The sequence below is a fragment of the Trachemys scripta genome, chromosome 2 (assembly GCF_013100865.1).
Source record: "Trachemys scripta elegans isolate TJP31775 chromosome 2, CAS_Tse_1.0, whole genome shotgun sequence".
Lineage (NCBI taxonomy): Eukaryota > Metazoa > Chordata > Testudines > Emydidae > Trachemys > Trachemys scripta.
Window position 1 is genome coordinate 53,838,706 of NC_048299.1, and position 26,264 is coordinate 53,864,969.

The 26,264-nt window shown below is 40.3% G+C and overlaps 1 protein-coding gene across 1 annotated transcript in view; it reads right to left on the reverse strand.

Moving 5' to 3' along the window:
• The window catches only part of CRPPA (CDP-L-ribitol pyrophosphorylase A), a 184,132-nt gene that overhangs the window by 134,951 nt on the left and 22,917 nt on the right, over positions 1 to 26,264 (reverse strand). The window contains exon 3 of the mRNA XM_034760554.1: positions 7,346 to 7,495. Coding sequence (XP_034616445.1) covers positions 7,346 to 7,495 — 150 coding nt within the window. The remainder of the gene's footprint in view (positions 1 to 7,345; positions 7,496 to 26,264) is intronic.

Consider the following 26,264-nt stretch of genomic DNA (forward strand, 5'->3'; position numbering starts at 1 on the left):
CATCATGACTCATTATGGACTGTGGTTAGATCTGTCCATCTACCTCACCTTAAGTGTAACTTAATGTGATTCAACAATATTTTCAGTGCTTTTACAAACATCTATACTCCACACGATCAATTCATAACCAAAGGATTTCAAGCAAAGATTTAAGTATCCTTTTTGTCTGAATGGAGTCAACGTCCAGCCCAATGGATCACATCTGAATAGGCATGAGTGACCAATGGAGCTACAGAATGTTTGAAATGTGAATCTGAAGACACCATTTAGCACCACAGTCTCACAAAAAGTGTGAGCAGCACTGACTTCTGAGCTCCTGCATACCCTTTCCAGAATTTTTCTTAGCTTGCTTTTCCTAATTTAGTTATACCATTCCTATTTTTTTAAAGGAACAACAAAAACAAATAGAAAAAGACTAAGAAGAAAATCAATAACTGCTTCCCATGGCCTTGTTAGTCTGCCATTTATGCCAGGTCTCTGAACCATTATCTGCAAGTCTGACATGTTATAATCCTTAGCAATTCCACAGCCACAACTTCAGGTGACAAGGAGAATGTCAGCAGTCCAAGGTCCTTCAGAAAGGCCACAATGAATTACAAAATGTCTACATACAGGGAAGTGGGTTTCCCCATTATCCACAACCTCAATTCTGTCACACTCCACCTCCTTACTGACCATGACTGGATGTTACTACCACCCTTCCAGACAGCTACATTAAAAACAACAAAAAGAGTTTATTACGTCTGCCATCAATGCTTCCCTCCAGTCATGATTAAATATATTTTCACTTACTTCAGCTCCTACTGATAGTATTACCCTAAATGTTATGGGCCTTTGGAGTACCTAAGCACCGAGGTCTTAGTTAACAATTTCACTTAATCTCAATTGTTGCAGGCAATGTTAATTTAACAGACATTGATTTCTTCAGCAAAGATGGTACCCACAGAAAGTCCCAGAATCAACCTAGATATTTTGCCTGACAGGACCTGCCTGACCTATGCTAAAATATTAGTAAACTGCTGGAGCTGACTTCACTTCTTACTACAGGGGATACTAAAATGCTTCATATATGTTTAAAGAGAAAAACCCTAATGACGATACTCCCCTTCAAGATGTACTTCAGAAGTTTACAAATCCCACATACGTAGCTCTCTATACTCATTTACATGCTGAAAAGGCAAATCTATGAGTAACTACTACTGCAGTGGACTTAGCAATAGCCAACTTCCTTTCATATTTCCAGCCAAGTCTTCCCTGCATAAGCCCCAGAGATCTGCTACAGAAGAAAATTGTTAGTCTTTGAAAAGAATGTTTGAGCTGATTGAACAGTTTGCAGAATTTCTCTTCTCTCCATCCCATCCCCAAATTCTATGGAGACCCTTGCAATGGTTCTTCTGTTCCAGAAGAACATCTGCTTCTCAGGATATGGCATTTAAGTATTTGCATGGTTCTTCCTGACATAATATTATTTTGTCTTCTTATAATTAGAGGTCCTCATCTATGCAGGCAGATTCTGCAAACTCCCCTCAGCCAGGTGTATTTGCCACTATTGCCCCAAAAGTGGGGTTGTGCTGGCTACAGGAGGGACATGAACAGGAGACGTATTAATTCAGTACATTCCTGAAGAATCCTCCAAAAAAGAGACAGCACACAATCTGACCTCTCTAGGGCTGAATCCTGGAAACTGATTTTGCTCCCCACTGCTGTTTACAAGGGTCTTGTGGGCAGGCTTGAGAGCAACACTCCTAAACAGGCTCAGGGCTAACCCCTTCTCAGTACACACTCCTATCTCTTGGTTGGTCTATTTCACTTTCAGCTTTGCTGTTGTGATCACTATTAAAAACTCTCTTGCAGTGCCAGGGAAAGGTCCACCATCAAGAAAACAGTCAAATTGACTATACATGAAGTAGAGTCAAATGCACTAAGTATAAACACCAATAAATAGAGAAGCTGTTTTTACTTAAAGCTCTTTCAGGTATAATAAATAATAGGGTTTACTTGTAAAACAGATACAGCCTTTTCAGATGGAAGTGTGATTTTCAAATAGAAACTGCCCCCTTAAAAAAGGAACATATTATTTAACCTCCACTACTCCCCTTTAATGGAGAGCAGAGGCTTCTCTATACAAAAAATAGTGCAGTGTTCTTACACTACAACCCTCTGAAATCTGCTGCTCCCCATCATCTGCATGTACTTCCTGCCTCCTAGAAGGCAGTCAGCTTGTCAGTGCTGGTCCACTAGCAGTTAGCTGTGTCTTCTCCCAATGTCTTATTGCAGAGACCTCTTTAGACTCTGTTCAGGCTCTCCTGCTATTCCACTTCTGTTCTTAGCTGTCCACTTGCCAGGAAAGCAAGGCTCTGTAACTGTTTACAACTATCCCACCTTGATAAATATACCTAGATAATGAGCACCTAATCTTGACACAGCATACAGTATGAAATGTGTATTTCAGCCTTTTCTACATAATGTTCTGCTACTTTGTTACAATAATGTAACATGACATAACATGATGTTTTATATTACTACTAAATACAAAGGGCTTCTATGCATTGCACAATCTGTCAGGATCAGGTCTGTATAGAAATCAGCCCTAGCATAATCTGATGGAAGGAAACAGATAGTCTCCTTGACTTCCTGATACTCTAATTCCTCTTAAGATATTGCTCTAGGGAATGCTAACTTCCACTAAATGATGTACCCTGTCTTTCTTTTCAGACTTCAGGAGGATTCTTTGGATATAGGCTCCTAGTTTAATTTAAAAATCTGAACGGAAACCTGAAACTACCTTAGGCAAAAAAGAACAAGTCTGGTCTAAGAAATAAGACTTCTTTGGCTATTCCTTGAAAGGGTGGATTTATAATTAACACTCCTAGTTTTCTGATTTCCCTGGGGGCTGATATGGATAGAATAAATGTCTGTTCCTAAAAACAGGAATTCCATTTATATTAACCTAATAAGTTAGGAAATGCCAGAGTTAAGGTTGCCTGTGCAACAATAATTCAGTCCCCTTGCACGTATGCATTACAGTACAGTGTCTTACCCAACATCACAGTGGATGTCTCAGGCAGAGCAAAGAATTTAACCCAGTTGGTCTTGAGTCCCTATCCAGTGTTGCAAACACAAAAGCAAGTTCTTTCTCTTTTTCTAATTCGCTACCTCAAGTCACTGATCTCCAAGTGCACTGAATGAAAAAAAAAAAAGTATATGATACTGTAGCTAACGACTGTATGTAGTAATATGGAAAGGGCACAAGAACCTATGATCTAGTCCATGGGGATAATGCACTTGGAGGGGAGGAAGTTGTATTTCTGCCCCATCTAGAACTCTAACTCTGCACCATGCAGAAAGTTGAGTGAGGCCTGGGAGCATACCCAGTGCAGTGAGCATACTAGGGCTGGAGCAAAAAGCTCCACTGACTACATGCACATGGTGATACGAAGAGGCTTCTAATTTAGCCAAATCTCAGTGGATTTTCATTCATAGGGCAGCAAAAGGTACCTCCCTAACAAATTTCAAGTTCCAGCTATACAGGATGGCAACATTAGAACACTTCAATAAAGCCGATGGAATGTTTTAACAAATAAAACATGCATATTTTTCCCTAACATTTTTTTCAGAAATGGCTAAGCTATTTTTGCTGAAACTTTGCAAAATAAATACACTCTGAGGCAAAGAGCTAACATGTAAATTTTCAGACCAAATGGCTAGCACTTGGCAAAACTATAAATAGAGGCTTATGCTGGAAAATGTTAGGCAATCTTAACTGTAGCTGTTGCTGCCTCTTTCACCTATATTAATAGGTATAATGAGATTATGACAAAATATTGTACATAACTCAGTTATGTCAAATCTGTGGCCTTTGAGGGCAACTGTGTTAAGAATAAATGGATGACTCCTCCCCAAAACAAGGCAGTTAAGGGGAAAGGGTGCAAAGGGAGAAGAACAGGACAGAAAATATGCCCCAAAGTATTGATTGTAACCTTTTGACCTTTCAGAAATAGGTTTTTGCTCAGAGGCTCAAAAATTTGGACACCGCTGATATAGCTGTTTGTATTGTCATAATTTTTAAAAGAAATTTTTACATTATTTTCCCAGGAGACTAAGCAGTTCTTTTTCAATCATTTGCATTCCTCTAATAAAAATGTGAAAGACTCAAATGTCTTCTCTCTTTGACATGTGGGTGCTGACGTGTATTCCACGACCCACCCTCCACCCATCTGTATCGGAGTCTCTACTCTTAACATTCAGTGCAAAGGAACTGAAGGTGGGGGTTGGGATGTCACTGCAGCACTGCCTTTAAATAGCCACGGGACAAGCTAAGGGCCGTAGGGCACAAGCGGCATCCCTATGGATACTGCTAAGCAAAAGTTTTCCAGTTTCAGTCAGCACTGGGCATGCGCACATCTGAGTGGAATGCACATCTGCAGCCACATGAAGAATAGCTCTTTTTTCCAAAATACAAATTAAATATCTGAAACCCTAGCCATCATACCTACAAATGTTCAATAGCAAGCCAGTCAAAGTACTGTTTGTTGGCATTTCTAGTTATTTATTTTGTTTCAAATATATTTATTTATTTAGGGATTGGTGGGTTAGATCCAATCTCATTTCATATCATCATTAATGACCTAGAAGGGGAAGTAAAACAGCCTATTATTGAGAGTCACATGTTACAAGTTGAGAGAAGATCTAAATAGCTCTGTGGACTGAACAGTAATAGAAAATGGACCTAGAGAAATCAGAGATGTGAGCAAACACTAAAATGAGATCCTACATGCAAAAATGTGATGTACAAGATCAGACAAAAAATAAAACAGCGCACATATATTCAACTGGGAAACCTGGAGAAGCAGTAAAGGTGAAAGGGGCCTTCAACTGGTCCCCAGTGTTATGGCATAAAGGTCACTATTGTGTTTTCTACTCATAGTAAGAGCATAGTCTAGTATGCACAAAAGAGCTGGACTCCATTCCCAGCTTTGCCATATGACCTGCTATGTGATCTTGGACAAGACATTTAATGTCTCTTTCTGTATCTGTAAAAGTGTAACAATAGCAACGTTCTTCATGAGATTTTTATGAAGATTAGTTAAGGTTTGCAAAGCATTTTTAGCTATCTTCTTTCCACCTCCAGTCCCTACAAAAAGCTCTTCTACAGTTAGATTGTAAGGTCTTCAGGGCAGTAGCTATCTTTTTGCTATCTGTTTGTATAATTTCTAGCACAAACAGGGCCCTGAACCTTGATTGCAGCCTTTAGGTGCTATTGCAGTACAAATAAATAATAACAACCACTACCACCTGTGACCAGAAACATTTAAGAAGTTTTAGTGAAGTGAATTCTTTTCCAGAGCTCCAAAGCATAGAGCATTTGTACATGTTGCATCATCCCTTTGGATGAATAGCATATAGCCAATGCAACAGGTGTGGGGAAGGGACCATAACCCTGGTTCCTCAATGCCCACTTTTGGAGTTTTGCTCCTGCAAAGGGAGAGAAGTGCACCCTCTAGGTGGGAGCATTCCCTGTACTCAGAGGAACACAGGGATTGCAAATATGGCTGGCCATTGAACAATGCAGTGGAGGGACAGCAAAGCTCCTTTACACCCTTCCCAGCTCTCTAGTGTACCTGAACATGGGGTATCCACAACCTAACCCTAGAAAAATAGAGTACAATATTATACAGTATTTTTTGAGAAATAGTATATGGCCATGTAATTAAAAACAGTCACAACAGATACTCATGAGGGGGGAGTGACATCTCCTGAATTTTGAGAGCTTACCAATGCAATGGTAACATCCTTTTCATGTAGATTTCATGTGAAATAAATACTTTATTTCATTCATAGTAGATAAATGGGAGTGATGATATAGGGGGTAAGCTTCATCTAAGACTCAAAAGATTTCACAACACAGGTTGTTATTCTTGCAAAGGATTTGTAACAGATTCTGCTTTTCAACCATGGGGTACCATGCTTTACACACTAGTGCACTGAAAGAATTCCTGCCAAGTGGCAAGTGAAGAAATCTCATGCTCCCAGGCACCGACCTTGGAGATCACTGGATGATAGGCAACGCCCCACAAGTTGATGTGTGAAGAGGAAGTGAAGCCTGGAGATTAGAGTTTGGAATGCTTCCAGTAAACTCTGAGAGTAGGGTGAGGCAAATGAAAGAAAACATCAAAGGGGATAATGGTGAAACTGTTAAGGTTTCATTAGAATCTCCTGCCCAAAATTTTTCAGTTCAATGGTGTTAATGCAATATAGTTAATTAATGGAAAGTTAAAACAGAGATTGTATTCACTTATGTATCATGATCAGTCATTTACCAATGTATCTAGTGAATCTAATAATTTACTATGATGCATGGAATATTTTATAGTTTTACATACATTAACTGATATTTGCAAAATTAATATCTTCCAATATTTTAGCATATCCCACTGTCCATTATATTACACTACTCACACACAGGACTGCCTCCACAAAGTCCTGCCACTTACTCCACTGATTAAGATACTTAACATATATCTAACTTTAAGCATGTTAGTCCACTAGCTTATGTATTTTGTTGAATCAAGACCTAAACTCTAAATCACTGGGAATCTTTCCAATGGGCTCTGGATCAGGCCCTTAATCCTCAAGTACAGGAGTGATTTGCTTGAGTCAGCTTCACCCATGAAGTGGAAGAGGTCAACGTGTCATGGGAAAAGAGGAAAATAAGGGACAAAGATTACCACAAAGCTAGAGAGAAAATAAGAGGAAGTGAAATTAAATAACTGTTATTGCTAATTTTCTGACTTTTGTGAGTTTTCTGGGTTATTGGAATCTTAATTCAAAGTCAGGCTTGTAGCATTCATTTTAACAGATTTAATGATACAGTAATGCACAAAGGAAGAGAGACACATTGGTAAAATACATGAATGGCTAAATTCTCTCTGGTATAATTCCATTGACTATAATGGAATTACACCATCAGAGAATATGGCTCATAATATACAAAATATATATTTTATCACATACCATTAGGCATAGATAATGATTTTCTTTGTCACCTAAAACCCAGGAATAACATTTGTATTTGGCAGTTTGATAACAGTATAAATTGAACAGATGATAAGAATTGTCACTAGTACGCAGATCATAGTAAAAAATTATAAAATAGTATTATAAAACATTGGCATTAGGAGACTACACTAAAATGATTTACATGCAATCTCATATAATCTGCGATAGATTTATAGAAATTTCAACTATAATTTTCAGAAAAACCAAACAAGGTGAATTATTTTCCTTTAACAGACACTGAGGGGGGGAAAAGTGAGCTTCTGTTTTGAAAAGCCCAAATTCTTACCTGATGATATGCTTGATAGATTATATCAAATACGAAAGCCTGAGGCATTTCACTTGCTCTGTACCTGGCACGTTCTAGTGAATGGTCTAAGGAACCATCTGCAGAGGAAGCAACAACAGTAGAGACGAGAGGACGGATTGCTCCTGCTGCCTAGGGAACAAAAAAAATCTTAAATATATACTTGGATGTTTATCTTAGCTAATTTCTGCACAGAGAACAAGCCAAAACAAATTTAACATATTAACCTCTATACACTCTGGGGCCCAGTGCCGCCAGGTGTTAAGCTCTTCTTGAGACATACTGAGCATCCCCCATTCCCAGTGACTTCAGAGCAGAGCTGGTGCAGTTTTGCTCTGCAGAGGTGGAGTAACTTATTACTGAAACAATAGTGGTATTTGCCTTAATCAACTTGACCTTCCATTAACAAAATTTGCTCTTGGTTGTGAGAGAGTGTCTCTCTTTGACTTCAGCTGGAACCTCACATGGGCATCTAATAGGAAAATACAACACAAAGCAGGTTTTGACAGATTTTTGTTTATTTTAGAAGAAATCAATTAATATTGCTGCTTTACCCTTCCTCCTCCAAACCACCTACTAATGAAGCAGGGAGGTGACAGCAAGTACTGTAAGTATAGTTAGATAAAATTTATTCAATAAGTTGAGCCTTTTATGAGTTATCATAAAGAAATTTATTTAGTTCACTATTTTATGTGCACAGAGGGAAGACACATAATTGAGGTGAACCCCCAGTGCTTGAAGCCAGGTACCTGTGCATAAGATTACAAGGGGCAGCTCAAGGGGAGGGGACCGGAGGATCCAAATGACAGAAAAAGGATCTGAACAATTTTCTTGTGTGAAGAGCTTCCCTTCTTCATGAGAACAGGGAAGACAGGGCCCAAAAAGTTCTGCCTGGAGTAAAAGAAAGCCATTTTCTCATATCCCAGGGTATAATATGGCACCAGAAAGTCAGTAAATTAGCGATTTTCATTCTTAATCAATTAATCAGTAGGCTACCAAATCAACTCAGAAATAAAGATTTAGCAGATGTACTGAAGGGAACAATCCTGTTGAGATAGATGGACTAGATGATCTATGTCACTGGGTCTTTTCCATCTCTAATTTCTGATTCTAGGGTGCTGGATCATTATTCCTTGCTGGACATTTGGATAATGTTATATGTTTTGTCATGTTTTAATTGGCCACATACAAAAAAATTATAAAATTCAAAGGTCCTGGGGAAAAAGTCGTATGCAACCCACAACTTTTCCATAATTAGTTAAGTCTATTTAAATGTCTAATACAAGTTTTTCTGAAACAGTAATACCAGAAAAAAACATATTTTGTCAAATAAGATTTCCCAGGCTCATGCAATATTATGTTATAATCTCTTTGTCAATCATGCAAGATTACATTCTAACCATAGGAACATAGGACTGGAAGGACCCTCATGAGTCACTGAATCCAGTCCCCTGCTAGTGCAGGCAACTCCATCATGCAATGCTGTTCATAAACATTATCAAGCTCTATCTTGACCAGTTAGGCTGATGCCCCCACTACTCCTATTGGAAGGCCATTCCAGAACCTTATTCTTCTGAGGCTAGAAACTTTGTTCTAACTTCCAGTCTACATTTGTTTGTGGCCAGTTTGTGCCAAGAGTGTCCATTACCTTAAATAGCTCTTCTTCTCTTCCTTCTTATCCCCTCAAGGTATTTAGAGAGAGCAATCACATCCTCTCTCAGCTTTCATTTTCCTAGGCTAACCGAGCAAGGTTTTTTAGTTTCCTCTCATAAGGTAGGCTCTCTGTTTCCCTGATCATCCTAGCAGCTCTTCTCTATACCTGCTCCATTTTGAATTCATTTTTCTTGAACATGGGTGACCAGGATTATACACAGTATTCCAGACCAGGTTTTACCAATGCTTTGGACAATGGGATTAATTTTTCCCTAGCTCAACTGGAAATACCTTGACTAACACACCCTGGGATTGCATTTGCCTTTTTCACAGCATCATCACAAAACCAGACCAATGTAATGCAATGTGGTTTACATAATCAGATCTCATAAATCAGACACACACTGAAAAAAAAAATTGCGTAAAAAATTAAAACTGTATTCTTAAAAGCACTTTGAAACACTATTTTAACAACTATTTTGTACACAGTATAAATTCATATTTAGAGTCTGTATCTGACAATCTAATTCGTTGATTCTAAAACCAAAAAATGACCAATATGATCATGTAGTCTGATCTCCTGAATAGCAGAAGCCAAAGATCTTCCCCAAAATAATTCAACAGTGAACCACATCTACCATGGTATTTGCTAGGTACCTAAAGTGAGACTGCTATAGCTGGACAGACTAGTTGATTCAAATTATTTTCACTCAGCTACAGAGCCAAGTATTATTTCCCGCAAGGAATTTTCAAGTTCTTGTGTGGATATAAATTGCTCAGATCTAGACTGTATCCATATCAGCAAGGAAAAAAACATGAATTTCAGCTGGCATCGCTCACTGCAGTTCTAGAAGTTCTCAAGTTATATGAACTGGACTCATGTTCTTCCTGGCTGAAAATCAGTTAAGAAGCACTGGTCTGCACTTTGTGGAAACTGTCAACGCTTGTCTTCAGGAGGACAAGCTGTCTTCTATCCTTAAGGAATCCATTATGAAGTTTCTGCTCAGGATGACTGTCTCGATGCTAACAGTCTTGCTAATTATAAATATGTCTATCCCCTCTTTTTGGGGAAAGATAGTGAAGAAGGTTGCAGTGGGACAATTGAACAAGTGTCTTGACCCTAGCCCATTGGATTTCTGATCTGAGTACATTCCAGAAATTGCAATGGTAGTATTGGTTTGGAGATGGAAGATGATAATGGAGTCTTATATGTCACAGAAGCATAGAATCATAGAATATTAGGGTTGAAAGATGATCAGAAGATCATCTAGTCCAATCCCCTGCTCAAAGCAGGACCAATTAAATCATCCCAGCCAGGGCTTTGTCAAGCCAGCCCTTAAAAACCTCTAAGGATGGAGATTCCACCACCTCCCTAGGTAACCCATTCCAGTGCTTCACCACCCTCTTAGTGAAATAGTGTTTCCTAATATCCAACCTAGACCTCCTCCCACTCAGGGCCGGCTCCAGGCACCAGGCAACCAAGCACATGCTTGGGGCGGCACCTGGTAAGGGGCGGCCAATCTTGGGGTGACGGGGGGCAGCACGGTGCGGCGCAAGGCGCGGTGCTCGGGGGGAGGGTTCCGGCGGCACGGCGCTCGGGGGGGGGGGGGGACCCGGGGGGGCGGTGCTTTTTTTTGCTGCTTGGGGCAGCAAAAAAGTTAGAGCCGGCCCTGCTCCCACTGCAACTTGAGGCCATTGCTCCTTGTTCTGTCATCTGCCACCACTGAGAACAGCTGAGCTCCATCCTCTTTGGAACCCCCCTTCAGATAATTGAAGGCTGCTATCAAATCCCCCCTCACTCTTCTCTTCTGCAGACTAAATAACCCCAGTTCCCTCAGCCTCTCCTCGTAAGTCATGTGCTCCAGTTCCCTAATCATTTTCGTTTCCCTCTGCTGGACTCTCCAATTTGTCCACATCCCTTCTGTAGTGGGAGGACCAAAACTGTACGCAATACTCCAGGTGTAGCCTCACCAGTGTCAAACAGAGGGGAATAATCACCTCCCTCGATCTGCTGGCAATGCTCCTACTAATACAACCCAATATGCCATTGGCCTTCTTGGCCTTCATGTCTGTCAATTGCTTACAATATTATTAATCAAAATGTATTGTGGGCATATTTTTGATCCTTAAAAGGGTTTGGTGGAAACACTCAAGGCTCTTTTATTTTTCTTTGCCAGAGATCCTAGAGGTAGTGTGGGAAATTGCTCATCTGCTTTAAGAGTTCTTTCTTGTGCTTTATATATCCTACTCCACACAGACAAGAAACTAATAGGAAGGGCTGTAAAAGATATACTGAGGACACACAGCTTCACATCTTTATCTTGTCTGACCCAGATGGTGCAGTGGACCAATTCATCCCAACAGTTTACTCAAATTGGGGCGTGTTTAAGGCTCAGTCTCTGCAAAATTGACATTGTGTTAGTAGACAGAACCAAAGCAACTAGAAGTGATGACAGAAACCATAGCAGCACCTCTGATTTGCTACTTTGGTTACCAATTTGTAGGTGTTTGGCCTGGCTGCTTAGGTAGTAGGTTTGGCCAAGAGCACTGTAAATAAATAAGTAAATAAATAATGGTCTTGGGGAAAATAGTGTGACCTTTACTTTCAGGGGGGAACCTTGATACAGTTTCCCAAGTCTTTTTAGTAGTCTAAAGTCATAAATAGGCAGCCACTGGTTTTAAAATGGAGAGGGATCTTGTGCCAGCATGTTTTCTGTGCAGGGTCATTAACTCAAACTCATTAGTCCCTTGGATCCAGCAGAGCCTGAATTTGTTAACCTTTAGAACACTATGCAGCACTGATCTACATTCTTGGGCTTTTAATGAAGGCCGGGTTTGAGTTTTGAGGTGGTTAGTCATACACATCATTAATTATTATTAGTCAAGTACTATTTTCTAGTTGAGTTGACTTGTATGGGAAGTTTGCTTGACTTTCTTTAGCTTTTATTCTTTGTTTTTTATGTATTTAAAATATTTGTTAAAGCACTTAAAGTTACCGGGGCAGACACTTGAAAATAATCTAAATAAATAGATTTCTTGGTTTCACACAAGTATTGTTGTTCCTTTACATTAATTAGGTACACTAAGCAGTTTTTCTTGGTAAAATCATTAGTAAAAAAAAATGAAGCCTGCCCCTTTTATCTCTCTTAGATCCAACCATTCACTTGGAATAATTCTAAATGTGCAGAGCACCCGCAATTTTCACTGACTTCAGTGGGAGCAAGTACTCAGTCTCTCTCAGCATCAAGCCCTATTTGTCTTCATAACAGTGTATCTGCTGACTAAACAAAAGATCAGTCTGTCTTTGGGTTCTTCTATCTTTAATAGCCTCATACCTAAAACTCATTTAAAATTTGCACTAATCCAAAACATTTATGGTCAAATTTTAAGGTCCGTATTCAGTATTTACTTAGTTGGAGTTTGAGTGAAAACAGAAGACAATAGCACATCTACAATATCCAAAGATACAATGGTGATTTAAGGGAGAGTAGGGAAGGATATGTACATCACATAGTCCAATGTAAACATGGTACTGTAAGTATTCTCATTGATTCACACTACCTCCTTCCATGAAACAACCACACAGTATCTGTCTCTTTTTATTGTTGTTACACTGGAAGCCAGAGCAGCTGAACATTTAGACATGCGTATTCAACAAATAAATAATTACATGCATGAATTTCATATTATCTTGAAATGTTATTCAATTCATGCACCAAATTAACGTAGGGTATGGGTGAGTGCACCATAAAGTCTTCCATCTTCCTAGCATCAATTTCAAACCATGGGCTTCAATCTTAGACCAACCCCAGGCTTACGTAGTTCTGCAGTGGTATCAACGTTCAGTACAGGCAATATTTTTGACATATTTGTTTTTCTGGGATCTCATCTCCCAGCAAATACATAGTTCTGCCTAGCTATCCTTCTCCAGATTTCCCCCAGAATTTGCACTATGTTTCTAAGCTTCCTTTCTTATTTCAAGCAGCACGAGTGGAATACTGATCAGACCTGCATATTCCACAAGAGCTACATGCTAGAGCCTGAAAGAACATACACATTAGCACAATCAGTTTAAAAAGTCAAAACTTAAAGCAAATACAAGGCTTTTGCTCTCTGGAGCAATAATGATAACACCATATACTAAGAAAGTGAAACAAAAGGAAAGAAAGGAATTGGTGACACAATGCAAAATAACTTATACAGTATTTTTATAAAATATACATATTGAAAATCCATATATTATTTTAAAAAAAGAATTAATCTACATCTAATAGCCTGGTCTGTTTATCTGTATGAGTAGCTACTTTAAATAAGTATTCATTTATTCATTTGGATGTATACTACCAAAAAAAAATTTTAAAAAGAGAGAGAGAGATATCAGCCATCCATCCCAGGCTGTGGATGCCCTCGGCACTCTGTACACACACCAGACAGATTTGGTCTCAGAAAAATATACCCTAGCCAGAGCAAGTTATCAAAAAACAAAACAAAACAAAACCCTCCCAAAAAATCAAAACAAAACAAAAACATAACATCCAAACCACCAGAGTCCCCTCCACTACCCTGCCTCACAAATCTGTCCCTTCCTCATAGCCAGAGTAAAAATGGAACCTTTCAGCACCTCCTGAAAGTTAACAACTTTGAGTGATATGGACCAAGAAAGGAGTGAATTCCAAAGGCACAAAGCCGTAACAGAAGACACCAACTGCCAGGCCCAGAATAAAGAATTTGGGGGACACTGTGCACAATGCTTTAAAGAGGGTGCCCCCACACCCTCTTTAAAGCATCTCCGACCCATATATATCCCACCCCACACAGACCTCCGAATGCCCCTCCACCCCACATATACCTCAAAAACTCTCCACCATCCCCCAATTATCCTGCGACCCATATATATCCATCCCCCACACACAATCCAGAACCCGGACATACACCCTGCTCACTGCAGCCTCCAACACCTCAACTCCATTGGCCACAGCCCCGCAAATCCCCCACTCAACCTGAACATCCTGGTCCCCAACCCCACCACCCCGAATGCCCCCACAGCTCTCACAACTCACCCTTTAATGCTCAACACCACATTCTCCCCCAGCCCCTCAACTCCCGCCCTCCAACCCCAATACTCACCACTCACCACACAGCCCAACAACAACTTTCCTCAGTCCCCCTCCCCACCCTGAGGACCTTCCTGGCCTCTCACTGGCAACCTGCCTTCCCCACCCACCCCAGCTTAGCTCAGTTCTTCATTCCCATCCTGGGCTAAGTAGCTCCTCCCAATCCTGGCTGCCCACCTTCACTTTATCCTATTGCCCACCCTGCACTCACATGGCCCTACATCACTCAGGTTTGGCCCATCTGCCCCTCCATCATGATAGAGGAGAGGCTGGGCCAAGTCTGAGTGAGTGGTATTACAATCTGGTGCTAGGGATCGCAGCACCACTCAGGTTTTATTTTGCTTTTTTATTGCCAGTGGTCAGAGGTCCTCCTGAGATGGAGGCCCTGCGCAAGTGCATTGAGTGCACACTGTTTAATCCAAGCCTGACAGCTGCAGAAGCCTGGTCTCAGAAGAAAGGCAGTATCTTAGGCCCTGATCCTGCAAGCGGACCACAGATGCCCATGCAGAGTCCCACTGAAGTCCACCTGTACAAATCAGCTTGTTGTGTTGAGGCTTTAGGTAGGTGGTTCACAGGCCATTTAGGCCCGTTAGCAGGGGCGGCTCCAGGTACCAGCATACCAAGCGCATGCCTGGGGCAGCAAGCCGTGGGAGTAGGCCTGTCGGTCGCTGTGGGGGCAGCAGTCAGGGAGCCTTCAGCAGCATGCCTGCGGGAAGTCCGCCAGTCCCGCGGCTTTGGCGGCGGGTACAACGAAGCTGCAGGACCAGTGGATCTCCCGCAGGCATGCCGCCGAATCCGTGTTACCAGCCGGACCTCCTGCAGGCGCACCGCCGAAAGCCGTCTGACTGCCGTGTTTGGGGCGGCAAAATACATAGAGCTGCCCCTGCCCGTTAGTTTGCAGCATCAGACCATAAAGTGAGGACTCTTCTGATTCTGTATTCTGACACCCCTTCTCTCCTTTTTTCCTGCTAGCAATTGTTTCCACTCTACTATCTAGCTTCATATCTCCTAGCACTCATTCTCCTTCCACCTTAAATCTCCCTCGGCTAGATCTACCAATCCAAAGCATATCTTATATATATTTTAATCATGTTTTAATATTTAATAATAGGCTCTTCAATCTACCAGAGAAAGTATAACATGATTCAATGGCCAGAAGTTGTCTGAATTACACAAATTCAGACTAGAAATAAGGTGCACATTTTTAACAGTGAAAGTAATTAACCTTTGGAACAAATTTACTAAGGGTTGCAGTAGATTCTTCGTCGCTGATCATTTTAAAATCCAGATTGGATGTTTTGCCAAAAGATCTGCTCTAGGAATTATTTTAGAGAAGTTCTATACCCTGTCTTATACGGAAGATCAAACTAGATGATCACAAAGGTGCCTTCTGGCCTTGGAATCCATAAATCTATGTTAATAGATGAGTTTCAGATTTTTAATACACAGACTAGATCTGATGTCAATTCATGTATATCAAGATTATGAATGACAATTTAACAACAGGAAAACTTTAACCATCTATACATTTCTTAGTGTTAACATATCTTAATATTAATATTTTTAGCAGAACATGCTGATTTCTTTAATCAGAGAGTTATTCTCTGACAAGTCCTTTAGCATGGAAACAGAGTTCTGAAAATTTTGCATTACATTGCCTTAAAAAGAAATAAACTTTCTGTCTTCATAAATATAGACCCAGAATTTAGAAGTATATTTAAATCACTTAAAATGAGATAATCTCTTTGAAGCTTTATACTGAAATCAGTTGGGACAGTCAGACACAAGACAAATAAATTCATGGTGCAATATCATTGAAGTCAACGGAACAGTGTTGAGGGTGAATTTGGCCCCGTATGTCCACTAAGCTTAAAAAAGCTTAATTTAGTAGAAATGCAAGTGACTTTATTTTAGTCTTCAGTGAATATAAGAGTCACATAAAAGTGCTGTTCAAATAAACAGCTCAGATTAATAACATATATGAATGTAGATGGGCTAGATATAGATCCAACAATTTACAAAGCTGTGGTAGAATTTTTGATTAGGTGAAAGATTATTTGCAAATTATCAAATACTTCTGTCTCTTTGGGATTTAGCCTAAATTAGTTCTGGATATGAGCCAGATGAAACTGCTCAAAATCACTGTGATTAATTTCTTCTCAACCTAATCTATCAAACTGTTTCCACATGTTAATACATGGAAAATATTCTGTTACACAAATCAAATGACTTGCAATGGCGGGCATTCACAGCTACATACACTTTCAAAAACAGAAATGAAAGCAATACCTATGGATCTGTGCATGACACAGGTAAAAACATGCACATCTATTCAGACATCTGCACTCAAGCTAATTATATCTGTAGTAATCAACGTGCTTCAGCCACATATAGTAATTACTATTCCAGTTAGCAGGGCTGTCTTCAGTGAATGACTGCTTACTCCAAATTTATAGAATAGCATCTTCAAAGCTAAACCAACCACTGGTAATTATGAGATTAAAATATTTCACATATTTAATGGCATATTCCTTTTAAATCTTCTGCGTTTGTGAACCTGAAATGGAGAATGTATTAATGAAACAGAGTCCTATAAATAAGAAGAACTCCTCTAATCACTTTATTACACACAGCTGGTTGGTTTACAGTAATTTAAGATATTGGGTCTCACTGTATCATATTTTATGCTTCTTTTTCTTAAAAGCACTTTCCCCAAATATCCAGTTGTTATTAAGGGTAACGTCCTACTTCATCTGCAAACTCAAGACCATGACCTAGCAGAAATGGCATGGTTCCGCTGCAGGAAAGAAGAAGAGCATGATTTCGGGAATCCTACTGAAGGGATCCTTACTCTTGCACCATTGCGGCTCCATGTACCCCAGCGTATAGGTGAGGTTAGAGAATATGGTTCAGGTAGAAGATATGACTGCACAAACTCTCCCAGCCATTCTCCTCCTTGAAGTGCACCAGCTGGTATGGAACAGAAGATTAGAGCTGTGCAAATAACTGATTTTTTGGTTTGCTGGCAGTCCTGAATTTTTTTAATTGTTTCAGGTCAAACTAAACAATTAATTTAATCCAAAATGAAATGTTTCACTTCAGTTTCATAGAATATCAGGGTTGGAAGGGACCTCAGGAGGTCATCTAGTCCAACCCCCTGCTCAAAGCAGGACCAATCCCCAGACAGATTTTTGCCCCAGATCCCTAAATGGCCCCCTTAAGTTTAGCAGGCCAATGCTCAAACCACTGAGCTATCCTTCCCCTTTTCAATTTTCTAAATAAAACTGAAGACATATTTTGAAACAATTATTTTGAATTAAAAAATTCTAAACATTTTGTTTCAAAAACATCAAAAGGAAACATTCTGACTTTTTCCTGGAAATTATTTTTGCTACCTCCCTTTTCCCTCAGACATGAACAATTCAATGAAACCAACCCAAATTAGCAACACATTTCAGTTTTGCTGAATCTGCATTTTTAGTCAAAAAGTGTTGGCTGAAAAGTTTTGCCCTGCTCTAGATATTCTTTTCCCCGCAGAGAAGTCTAATGCCAGGTTAAGGATTCGGTTTTACTAAAGATTTGACTGAGAGGAGCCACGAGCTTTATTTTTATTTTAAAAATGGAAGAAAAATCTTAATTGCCTTCTGTTAAATATGTGAGTTTCTAACTGAAACTTACTTTGAGAATGTAGAGCAGAATATCAATTATTCACATTAATGACTGTAAGAGCCACTGTTAATTTCAGAATTTGATGAAACAGTGTTGCATGTCCAATTCTAGTTTTACCTGATATATGTGTATTGACCACTTTTATCTATCAATCTAGAACCCAGGGACGGGACTGTTAGAAAAACAGGCATGAAACTGGGTTTGAAACATTGAGTGTGCTCCGAGAAAGACACTAAACATACCCTTTAGTCAGACAAAGATAGGGTCCACTAGAACATGTGCAAGGAGTTTTGAACAGTAGGCGAATGGTTGGTATGCTAAAATGTACATCATTTCCTTAAAGTCTGTTTACCCAGCTGGGTAAGGACAATGGTGGAACTCACTGAAACTGGACATATGTGAATCTTAAACCAACATCAGGAAGGAAGAAGTTATAATTGTGTTTATTCCTAACTGCAGAAGAGGTCTGTTTAATCAGAAACTTAATATACACTTTGATCCAATACTACCCAGATGACACCATGAGGTAGATTGAATGGACTTTAAAAAGACAGGATGGTTTAAACAAATGTAATGTAAATTTATGACACCATGACTCTTCTAATGAGGTCACCTTTATCACTGCATTATACTGAATTGAGTAATGGAGGAAAGGACACCTATATCAAGAGATGTCAGAACCCACATTAGTTCTAACAAGCTGGGAATTGAGAAGACTCTAGCAGAAACTGATGATCCTTAATTGGGTTTCCTTAGCTTTCTTCTTGTACATAGTTATATATTAAAGTCATAAGAATAAAACTAACTTATCTCTCTCTGTAAAATGCCAGTAAATAGCATTATGATTTATTCTAAAATACACTAGATTCTGAATATTTAATCTGAGAAAAGTAATAATAAGGGTGTGAAAATGGGGGTGGGGAGAGCTATCTGTACAACTTATAAATTCTGCTTGATATTATGAAGTTGTTACTATGAAAATTGCTATCACTTAATGCCCTATGTAAATGTGGAATCCACCATTGCTGGCAGCGCCTACAACAGGTAGAATCATCATAGAATCATAGAATATCAGGGTTGGAAGGGACCTCAGGAGGTCATCTAGTCCAACCGCCTGCTCAAAGCAGGACCAATTCCCAACTAAATCATCCCAGCCAGGGCTTTGTCAAGCCGGACCTTAAAAACCTCCAAGGAAGGAGATTCCACCACCTCCCTAGGTAACGCATTCCAGTGCTTCACCACCCTCCTAGTGAAACAGTGTTTTCTAATATCCAACCTAGACCTCCCACACTGCAACTTGAGACCATTGCTCCTTGTTCTGTCATCTGCCACCACTGAGAACAGCCGAGCTCCATTCTCTTTGGAACCCCCCTTCAGGTAGTTGAAAGCAGCTATCAAATCCCCCCTCATTCTTCTCTTCTGGAGTCTAAACAATTCCAGTTCCCTCAGCCTCTCCTCATAAGTCATGTGCTCCAGATCCCTAATCATTTTTGTTGCCCTCCGCTGGACTCTTTCCAATATTTCCACATCCTTCTTGTAGTGTGAGGCCCAAAACTGGACACAGTACTCCAGATGAGGCCTCACCAATGTCGAATAAAGGGGAATGATCATGTTCCTCTATCTGCTGGCAATGCCCCTACTTATACAGCCCAAAATGCCGTTAGCCTTCTTGGCAACAAGAGCACACTGTTGACTCATATCTAGCTTCTTGTCCACTGTGACCCCTAGGTCCTTTTCTGCAGAACTACTACCTAGCCATTCGGTCCCTAGTGTGTAGCAGTGCATAGGATTCTTCCGTCCTAAGTGCAGGACTCTGCACTTGTCCTTGTTGAACCTCATCAGGGTTTTTTCTGGCCCAATCCTCTAATTTGTCTAGGTCCCTCTGTATCCGATCCCTACCCTCCAGCGTATCTACCACGCCTCACAGTTCAGTGTCATCTGCAAACTTCCTGAGAGTGCAGTCCACACCATCCTCCAGATTATTAATAAAGATATTAAATAAAACCGGCCCCAGGACCGACCCTTGGGGCACTCCGCTTGAAACCGGCTGCCAACTAGACATGGAGCCATTGATCACTACACACCAGGGTAAGGACAATGGGGAGTACTAAACTTTAACAATTATGCTTTTACCTGACAATATCTATGCTAAGGGAGTTTGCTCCAGCTGGGAGCACTTTCTGGGTGTCTCTCTGAGAGTCCATTTATAACCTTTTGCTTTGGTCATCTGTCTCTTTGTTCATGCTCTCCATTCTTCCTCCTATCTTAAGGGTGAGCTGGGGAGGAATCAGAAGGCTAATACTTTTGGGTGTAGTTCTCGGAGATGGTGTGTTTAAGCTACCAGGGGAGCAGGAGGGGCAGAGGTAGAGTTGCCAACCCTCCAGGATTGGCCTGGTGTGTCCTGGAATCGGCATTCATCTCCCAGTGACTGTTGAAAGCAATCCAGGAGATTTTAATAGGATATTTAAAGAAAATGACATTACATCATGTTGGGGGAAAAAATATCCGAGAATAGCTTCAGTCACAGTTGGCAACCCTAGGCAGAGGGGGAAGTGTCAGCATTGTTCCAAGTCTCCATGCAGAAGACTGCATGGCTGCAGCTGTCAGTACAAGGTGCTGCATGGGGGATCTGCACCCAGAGACACCTGGAGAGTGTACCTAAGGACCCTAAAACAGGGACAGTAACTAAGCTCTGTTCAGATGCCAGAGGCTTAAAACCCAGGGATTCAATGACTGGATCACCTCACAGCAGTCTGGTGAGCTGCATCTGTGACAAAGGATTTTCAAAGAAAATGGAAATCTGCATTCAAAAAACGCAGAGAAAGGAGAGAGAGAGAGATAATGCTCCAATGCATCTGTTAGTCTGTAAGGTCTCTCAGTCACTTTCTGAGTGAGTGAGAGAGAGAGAGAGAGAGAGAGAGAGAGAGAGAGAGAGAGTGTGTGTGTGTGTGTGTGTGTGTGTGTAAAAACCATGAAAGGCTGCAATTTTTCAGATGAGCAGCATCCAAAGAGGGCCCGAGGATACCAGTGCAGGCAAAGGAGGATCAAACAACCAACGGGATTGATATGGCTGGAATGCTAAATATCACCTAATAATTTGGGCATTTTCTATCTTTCATGTTATTCTTCCAAGTGAGTCGATGGTGGTTGGCAATTAGCACAAAATCTAATTTTCGAAGACATCAGAAAAAACCCTCAAAAAGCCATTTCATACACAGGGATCCTTGCCCTATCATGGAGTATTCTCTTTTCTCTTGGGAACAGCTTTCTACTCTTATTGTTTCACATCTTCAGATCTGTTCTTCACCCAGTCTTGCACCTGTTTGCAGTTTAGAAAAGAGACACCTGTTTGAAAATAGTTTCCAAAAGCCCAGATTCTATACAATAGGAGAAGAACAGAAGCACTTCTTCATCTCTATAAAATTCTTAGTTTCCTACCTTATCATGGACTCTCCGGTTTGACTCCCATCCTAAACAAGGGCTTGGAACAGAAGGGGGTTCTAATGCTTTTAAGCAGCTTTGTGAATCTCATCAACTGTCTCTTCACCTTCTGAAGTCTCACAGCCTCTTCTCATACCCTTTGGTCTTCTTGTCTCTTCTCTTTGTAGATTCCCATTGCCTTTCTCCTTTCTGGCTTCTTTCTCTTAAACCTGCTGCGTCAACACGCACTGTGTGAGTTCTGTGCACATACTCTATGCACATGGAATTGGGGAGACCTCCTTCATCAGGCCTATCCTAATTCCTACTCACCTCTCTCCTATATACAAGGGGAGACAAGTATAAAAACCAAAGAAAGGCTTGATTCTACACTCTAATACTGTACATGAAAGCTATTGGTTTGACTTTCAGGAAATTACCTACTACTCATTTTTGTACAAATGCAGCAGCTCATTTTTATGAGACAGAATGAGATGCAATGCAGATCCGAAGGCAAGTTCAAGCTGTAAGGCTGTTAAACTCTTGAACAATGGAGTTGCACCTATTGATAAAATAGCAAACTTCAGAAGTATAGTCAAGCCATCATGAGCTACTATTTAAAGTGGTCACCATCACCAACTAAATAACTGACAGCAATTATTACACATTGATATGACCTATGCTGCCACACAGGGGTATAAGACCCCACTATGTATGTCCCTGCATGGCCTCCCCCACTGGGTGCAGAAGAGTGGAAGTGGAAGAGAAAGGGCATATAGCCTTGACTCCATTCCTCAAATGCTCTGGCAAGCCCAGATGAGCCAACTCTGTGAAACAGTAATCTCCTACTGATATGGGCAACCTACTACCTCTAGGAGCAAAGGGGCAGTAAGAAAGGAACCAAGCTATATGCATAGAACATATGCCTAAGTGTAGGGCTTGGACAATTTACCTGACACCACTATTCCAAAAGCTAAGCCGATTACTCAGGAGTGAAAACTCTCTCTGAGGCCACTCCACTTTTTCCTAAAGGCCACATTTCCTTCAATTTAAAAGAATAAAAGAGTTTTGTAGTTTTATTTTGGGGTGGGGTGCAAGAGAAGACTGAATTGTAACATACTGTTCATTTACTTTCCACTTAATAAATGTTAAAAGGATGTAACTTCCTTCTAAGGCTGACTGAATAGCAGGAAAAAATGTCAAAAACATTGTTCAACAATTTTTCCACTAACTGTCTAACTAGTTATTTGCTGAGTAGCATTTTACCAGCTATGTCAATTTAAAAAATTGATTCATGAGGCACATACATTGTCATATGGCATCAGGCTCTAAGGAGTTAGTGGAGAGATGCTATGGTGCTGTGTACTTCCCCAGGTGCAGAGCAGTGGAGCTCCTCTCCTCAGGGCTGGCGCTTCCACTAGGCGACCCTAGGCGGTCGCCTAGGGCAGCAGGATTTGGGGGGCGGCATTTTGCCGTCCTCAGTGGCAATTGGGTGGCAGGGGTCCTTCCACTCCGTGTCTTCAGGGTGCTTCGGCGGCGGGTCCTTCACTTGCTCTGGGACCCGCCACTGAAGCGCCCTGAAGACACGGAGCGGAAGGACCCCCGCCGCCAAATGCTCTGAGGAGGAGCGCTGCCGCCTAGGGCGGCAAAAACCCTGGCGCCGCTCCTGCCTCTCCCGTACACATGTGAAGTTCCACAAGGGGAGAAAAGGAGGAGATCACTTCACAGCAACTTAGGAGGTGTTCAGAAGCATTGCTCCTCTCCTGCAAGGAAGAATCTTTTTTGCACCCTGGGCCTGACAGAAAACCAACTGAGGTTAATTAAGAGTCTTTACACTGTTTCACTGTTTTCAGTGGAAGCCCTTACAATGTATGCAGAAGTTCCCACAGACCTGGGCTCCTTGAGTGATGTGTGAGTAGGCTCCATACACAAATACTATCCAATAATGTACTGAGATCCAACTTTCTCTGTTGTCTATATATAAAGCAAAAATTGTCATCAAGCATTTTATTAAGCATATTTTCCCCCAAATCCTAGTTTCTTCAGTGCGTCACAGTGGCCGCTGCTGAAAATTGATCCATCACCATACATTTTTCCTTCAACTGATTCAATTTGTTCTCTGACAAATTCATCTTATCTTCAGACTCTTGCTAATTATGAACATAAGGATTTTTTCTTTGAAGACTATTGAAAACTACAGTTATTCATTAAATTAATTACAGTCTACCTTGTAATTCTGAGAATGAACCTTCTACTTTGAGTTAGAGAAGGGATGAAAATCAGGTTTATAATCAAATCTAGTTGCAAATTTAACTACAGACAGAGGAACAAAGAGAGACTCTTTCTCGCTGTAATATGATTTTTCCAATAATGACAGGTTTTTCCTTTTATTTTAATTTTAAACATTTTTTGGTGATACTGTTTAAAACATTGGCAATGAGATATTGCTAGGGGCTTTGGATTGCTGCCTTCTTCAGCTTCTACCATCCTCAGCTTTTACTGGCAATGAAGAATTTGTTTCTAGAAACGTATCATTTTACTTATAAATTGCCCCCCAAAAACATAAATGGATTTAATTGGTTACAAAGCTACATAATAAGGGGATTGTTTCAGAGAATTAATTTATTAAGGCATAATTTATTATTTTTGGATAAGCTGAACATTTTGAATCCTACAGGCAAATAACAAACTGATTAGTAAATGTAATAAAGTAATTTATTTGTCTGACAAGTAGAATTAAGGAGTGCAATCCCCTATTTGATCAATTGCCATTTTAAGAACATTAAAACCTCATACAATTACACTATCTATATGGTATGCAGATGAACAACAGTGTAGTATTATCCTTATTGCATTACTGATTTAATGTTTCTGCCAGATTTTGTATCAGAAAAGCTTTTACACATAATGTAAGAGGAAATAATTACATTCTGTTATGAAACACTGAGGAGCTGATTCCTGTAGATATGGTAAGAACATGATTACAAGAGAGAACAGAAGAGGGTAACTTCTCTCTGATATTCTGAAACTATGACAATTTTGAGATGGAAAGTCCATGGCTGTCCAGTGATTTCCTCAAAATGAAGTGTAGCTGTTAGATGAAGATAACTTCCCACAACCCCACCCCACAACTAGGGGAGTTTGCCAGATTCTATTACAAAGGCTTCTGTTACACAATTTGAAGGTCCTTTCAGGTCCTCAGATGCTCCTATGCTGACAGGTAGCAAGGGAAGCCAAGAGCTTCTTCGGTCAAATTCTCTGCTGGCATAACTCAACTGAGTTAAGTGAAGCTATGCCAGTAGAGAAAGTAGCTGTTTTATCATTTGTTCCTGGTTAGGAGGAATATATTTAGAAACGTACAGAAATTAAATATATGAAAGTGGGACAAAACAGCTCCTCTTCCTTGCTGCTCCAAGCAAAGAACATAAGAACGGCTATACTCAGTCAGACCAAAGGTCCATCTAGCCCAGTAACCTGTCTCCTGACAGTGGCCAATGCCAGGTGCCCCAGAGGGAATGAACAGAACATTAAAGTGATCCATACCTTGTTGCCCATTCCCAGTTTCTGGCAAACATCCCTGCCCATCCTGGCTAATAGCCATTGATGGACCTAACCATCGTGAACTTATCTAGTTCTTTTTTTAACCCTGTTATAGTCTTGGCCTTTACAACATCCTCTGGCAAGAAGTTCCACAGGTTGACTGTGCGTTGTTTGAAAAAATACTTCCTTTTGTTTCTTTTAAACCTGCTACCTATTAAAAGACCACTAGACAGCCAAGGAGCAACTTATAAATACCTAAAATAGATTGGATATACATTAGAAAAGGAAGACTATGTCAGACACAGGAAACAGATGATTACATGGGCTAGCCCAGAGCAGTAGCAAATTGGGGATTGGTTATCTCCTGGCAGGGGATGATCAGACAAACCAGGGCACATTGACTGGTGAAGAAAATGTTTATAAAGGTTGCCTTTGTCCCGTACCCAACTTATTTGGAATAATTATGCAGCTAGATACTATAATCACCCTAGAAGAAAATTAGTGAGAAAAAAAATCATTCACTGGATTACAAACATAATATTACTCAGTTGCAGATGAAGTGTCTGAGTTTATTTCCTTTAGCATTAAGTGGGAATTTAAACATTAAAAACAGTAAGAGTCTGAGAGATGACAGGACAGAATAGATCCAAAAATATCCTTCAGATAAGTAAACACAAACACATTTAGAAAACAATGGGGGGAGGGATAGCTCAGTGGTTTGAGCATTGGCCTGCTAAACCCAGGGTTGTGAGTTCAATCCTTCAGGAGGCCACTTGGGGATCTGGGGCAAAATAAGTACTTGGTCCTGCTAGTGAAGGCAGGGGGCTGGACTCAAGGTCCCTTCCAGTTCTAGGAGATGGGATATCTCCATTAATTATTATTATTATAAAAATGCTAGTCTCATTGCAACATCAATCTTATCTGAAAGTTCATATCAACATAAATAATCCCATGCTTCTATCACTATTAGAAAGAACCTTATGTTAAAATAGCAGATTTACAAAAACACTATGTTAATTATGTGATCAGGATCTGAATAATCATTGATGCTCATTTTAAAAGACATTTTAATTTATAATGGAAAATTATTTTTCAGGAAGAAAAGGAGAATTTACCATGAAAGGACCCCTGTGATGAATCACTGTTATCACTTCATTTGGTGGTTAAATCTCATTTAAAGGGAGCAGACTCTCCAGAACAAAGGCTGAGACATATTTTCCACTATATTGTAATGCACATTTGCCTCCTTCCCCCTAAAATAGTTACAGAAGACTATTTTTCCACTTAAATTTTGACACATGTGGAATGTGGCCAGCAAGCAATATTTTCCCAAGTTTGAGAGGATTAGGAAAATTATGTTGAGATATGGGACTCAAGAAAAAAGTTTCAGAGTAGCAGCCGTGTTAGTCTGTATCCGCAAAAAGAACAGGAGTACTTGTGGCACCGTAGAGACTAACAAATTTATTAGAGCATAAGCTTTCGTGGACTACAGCCCACTTCTTCGGATG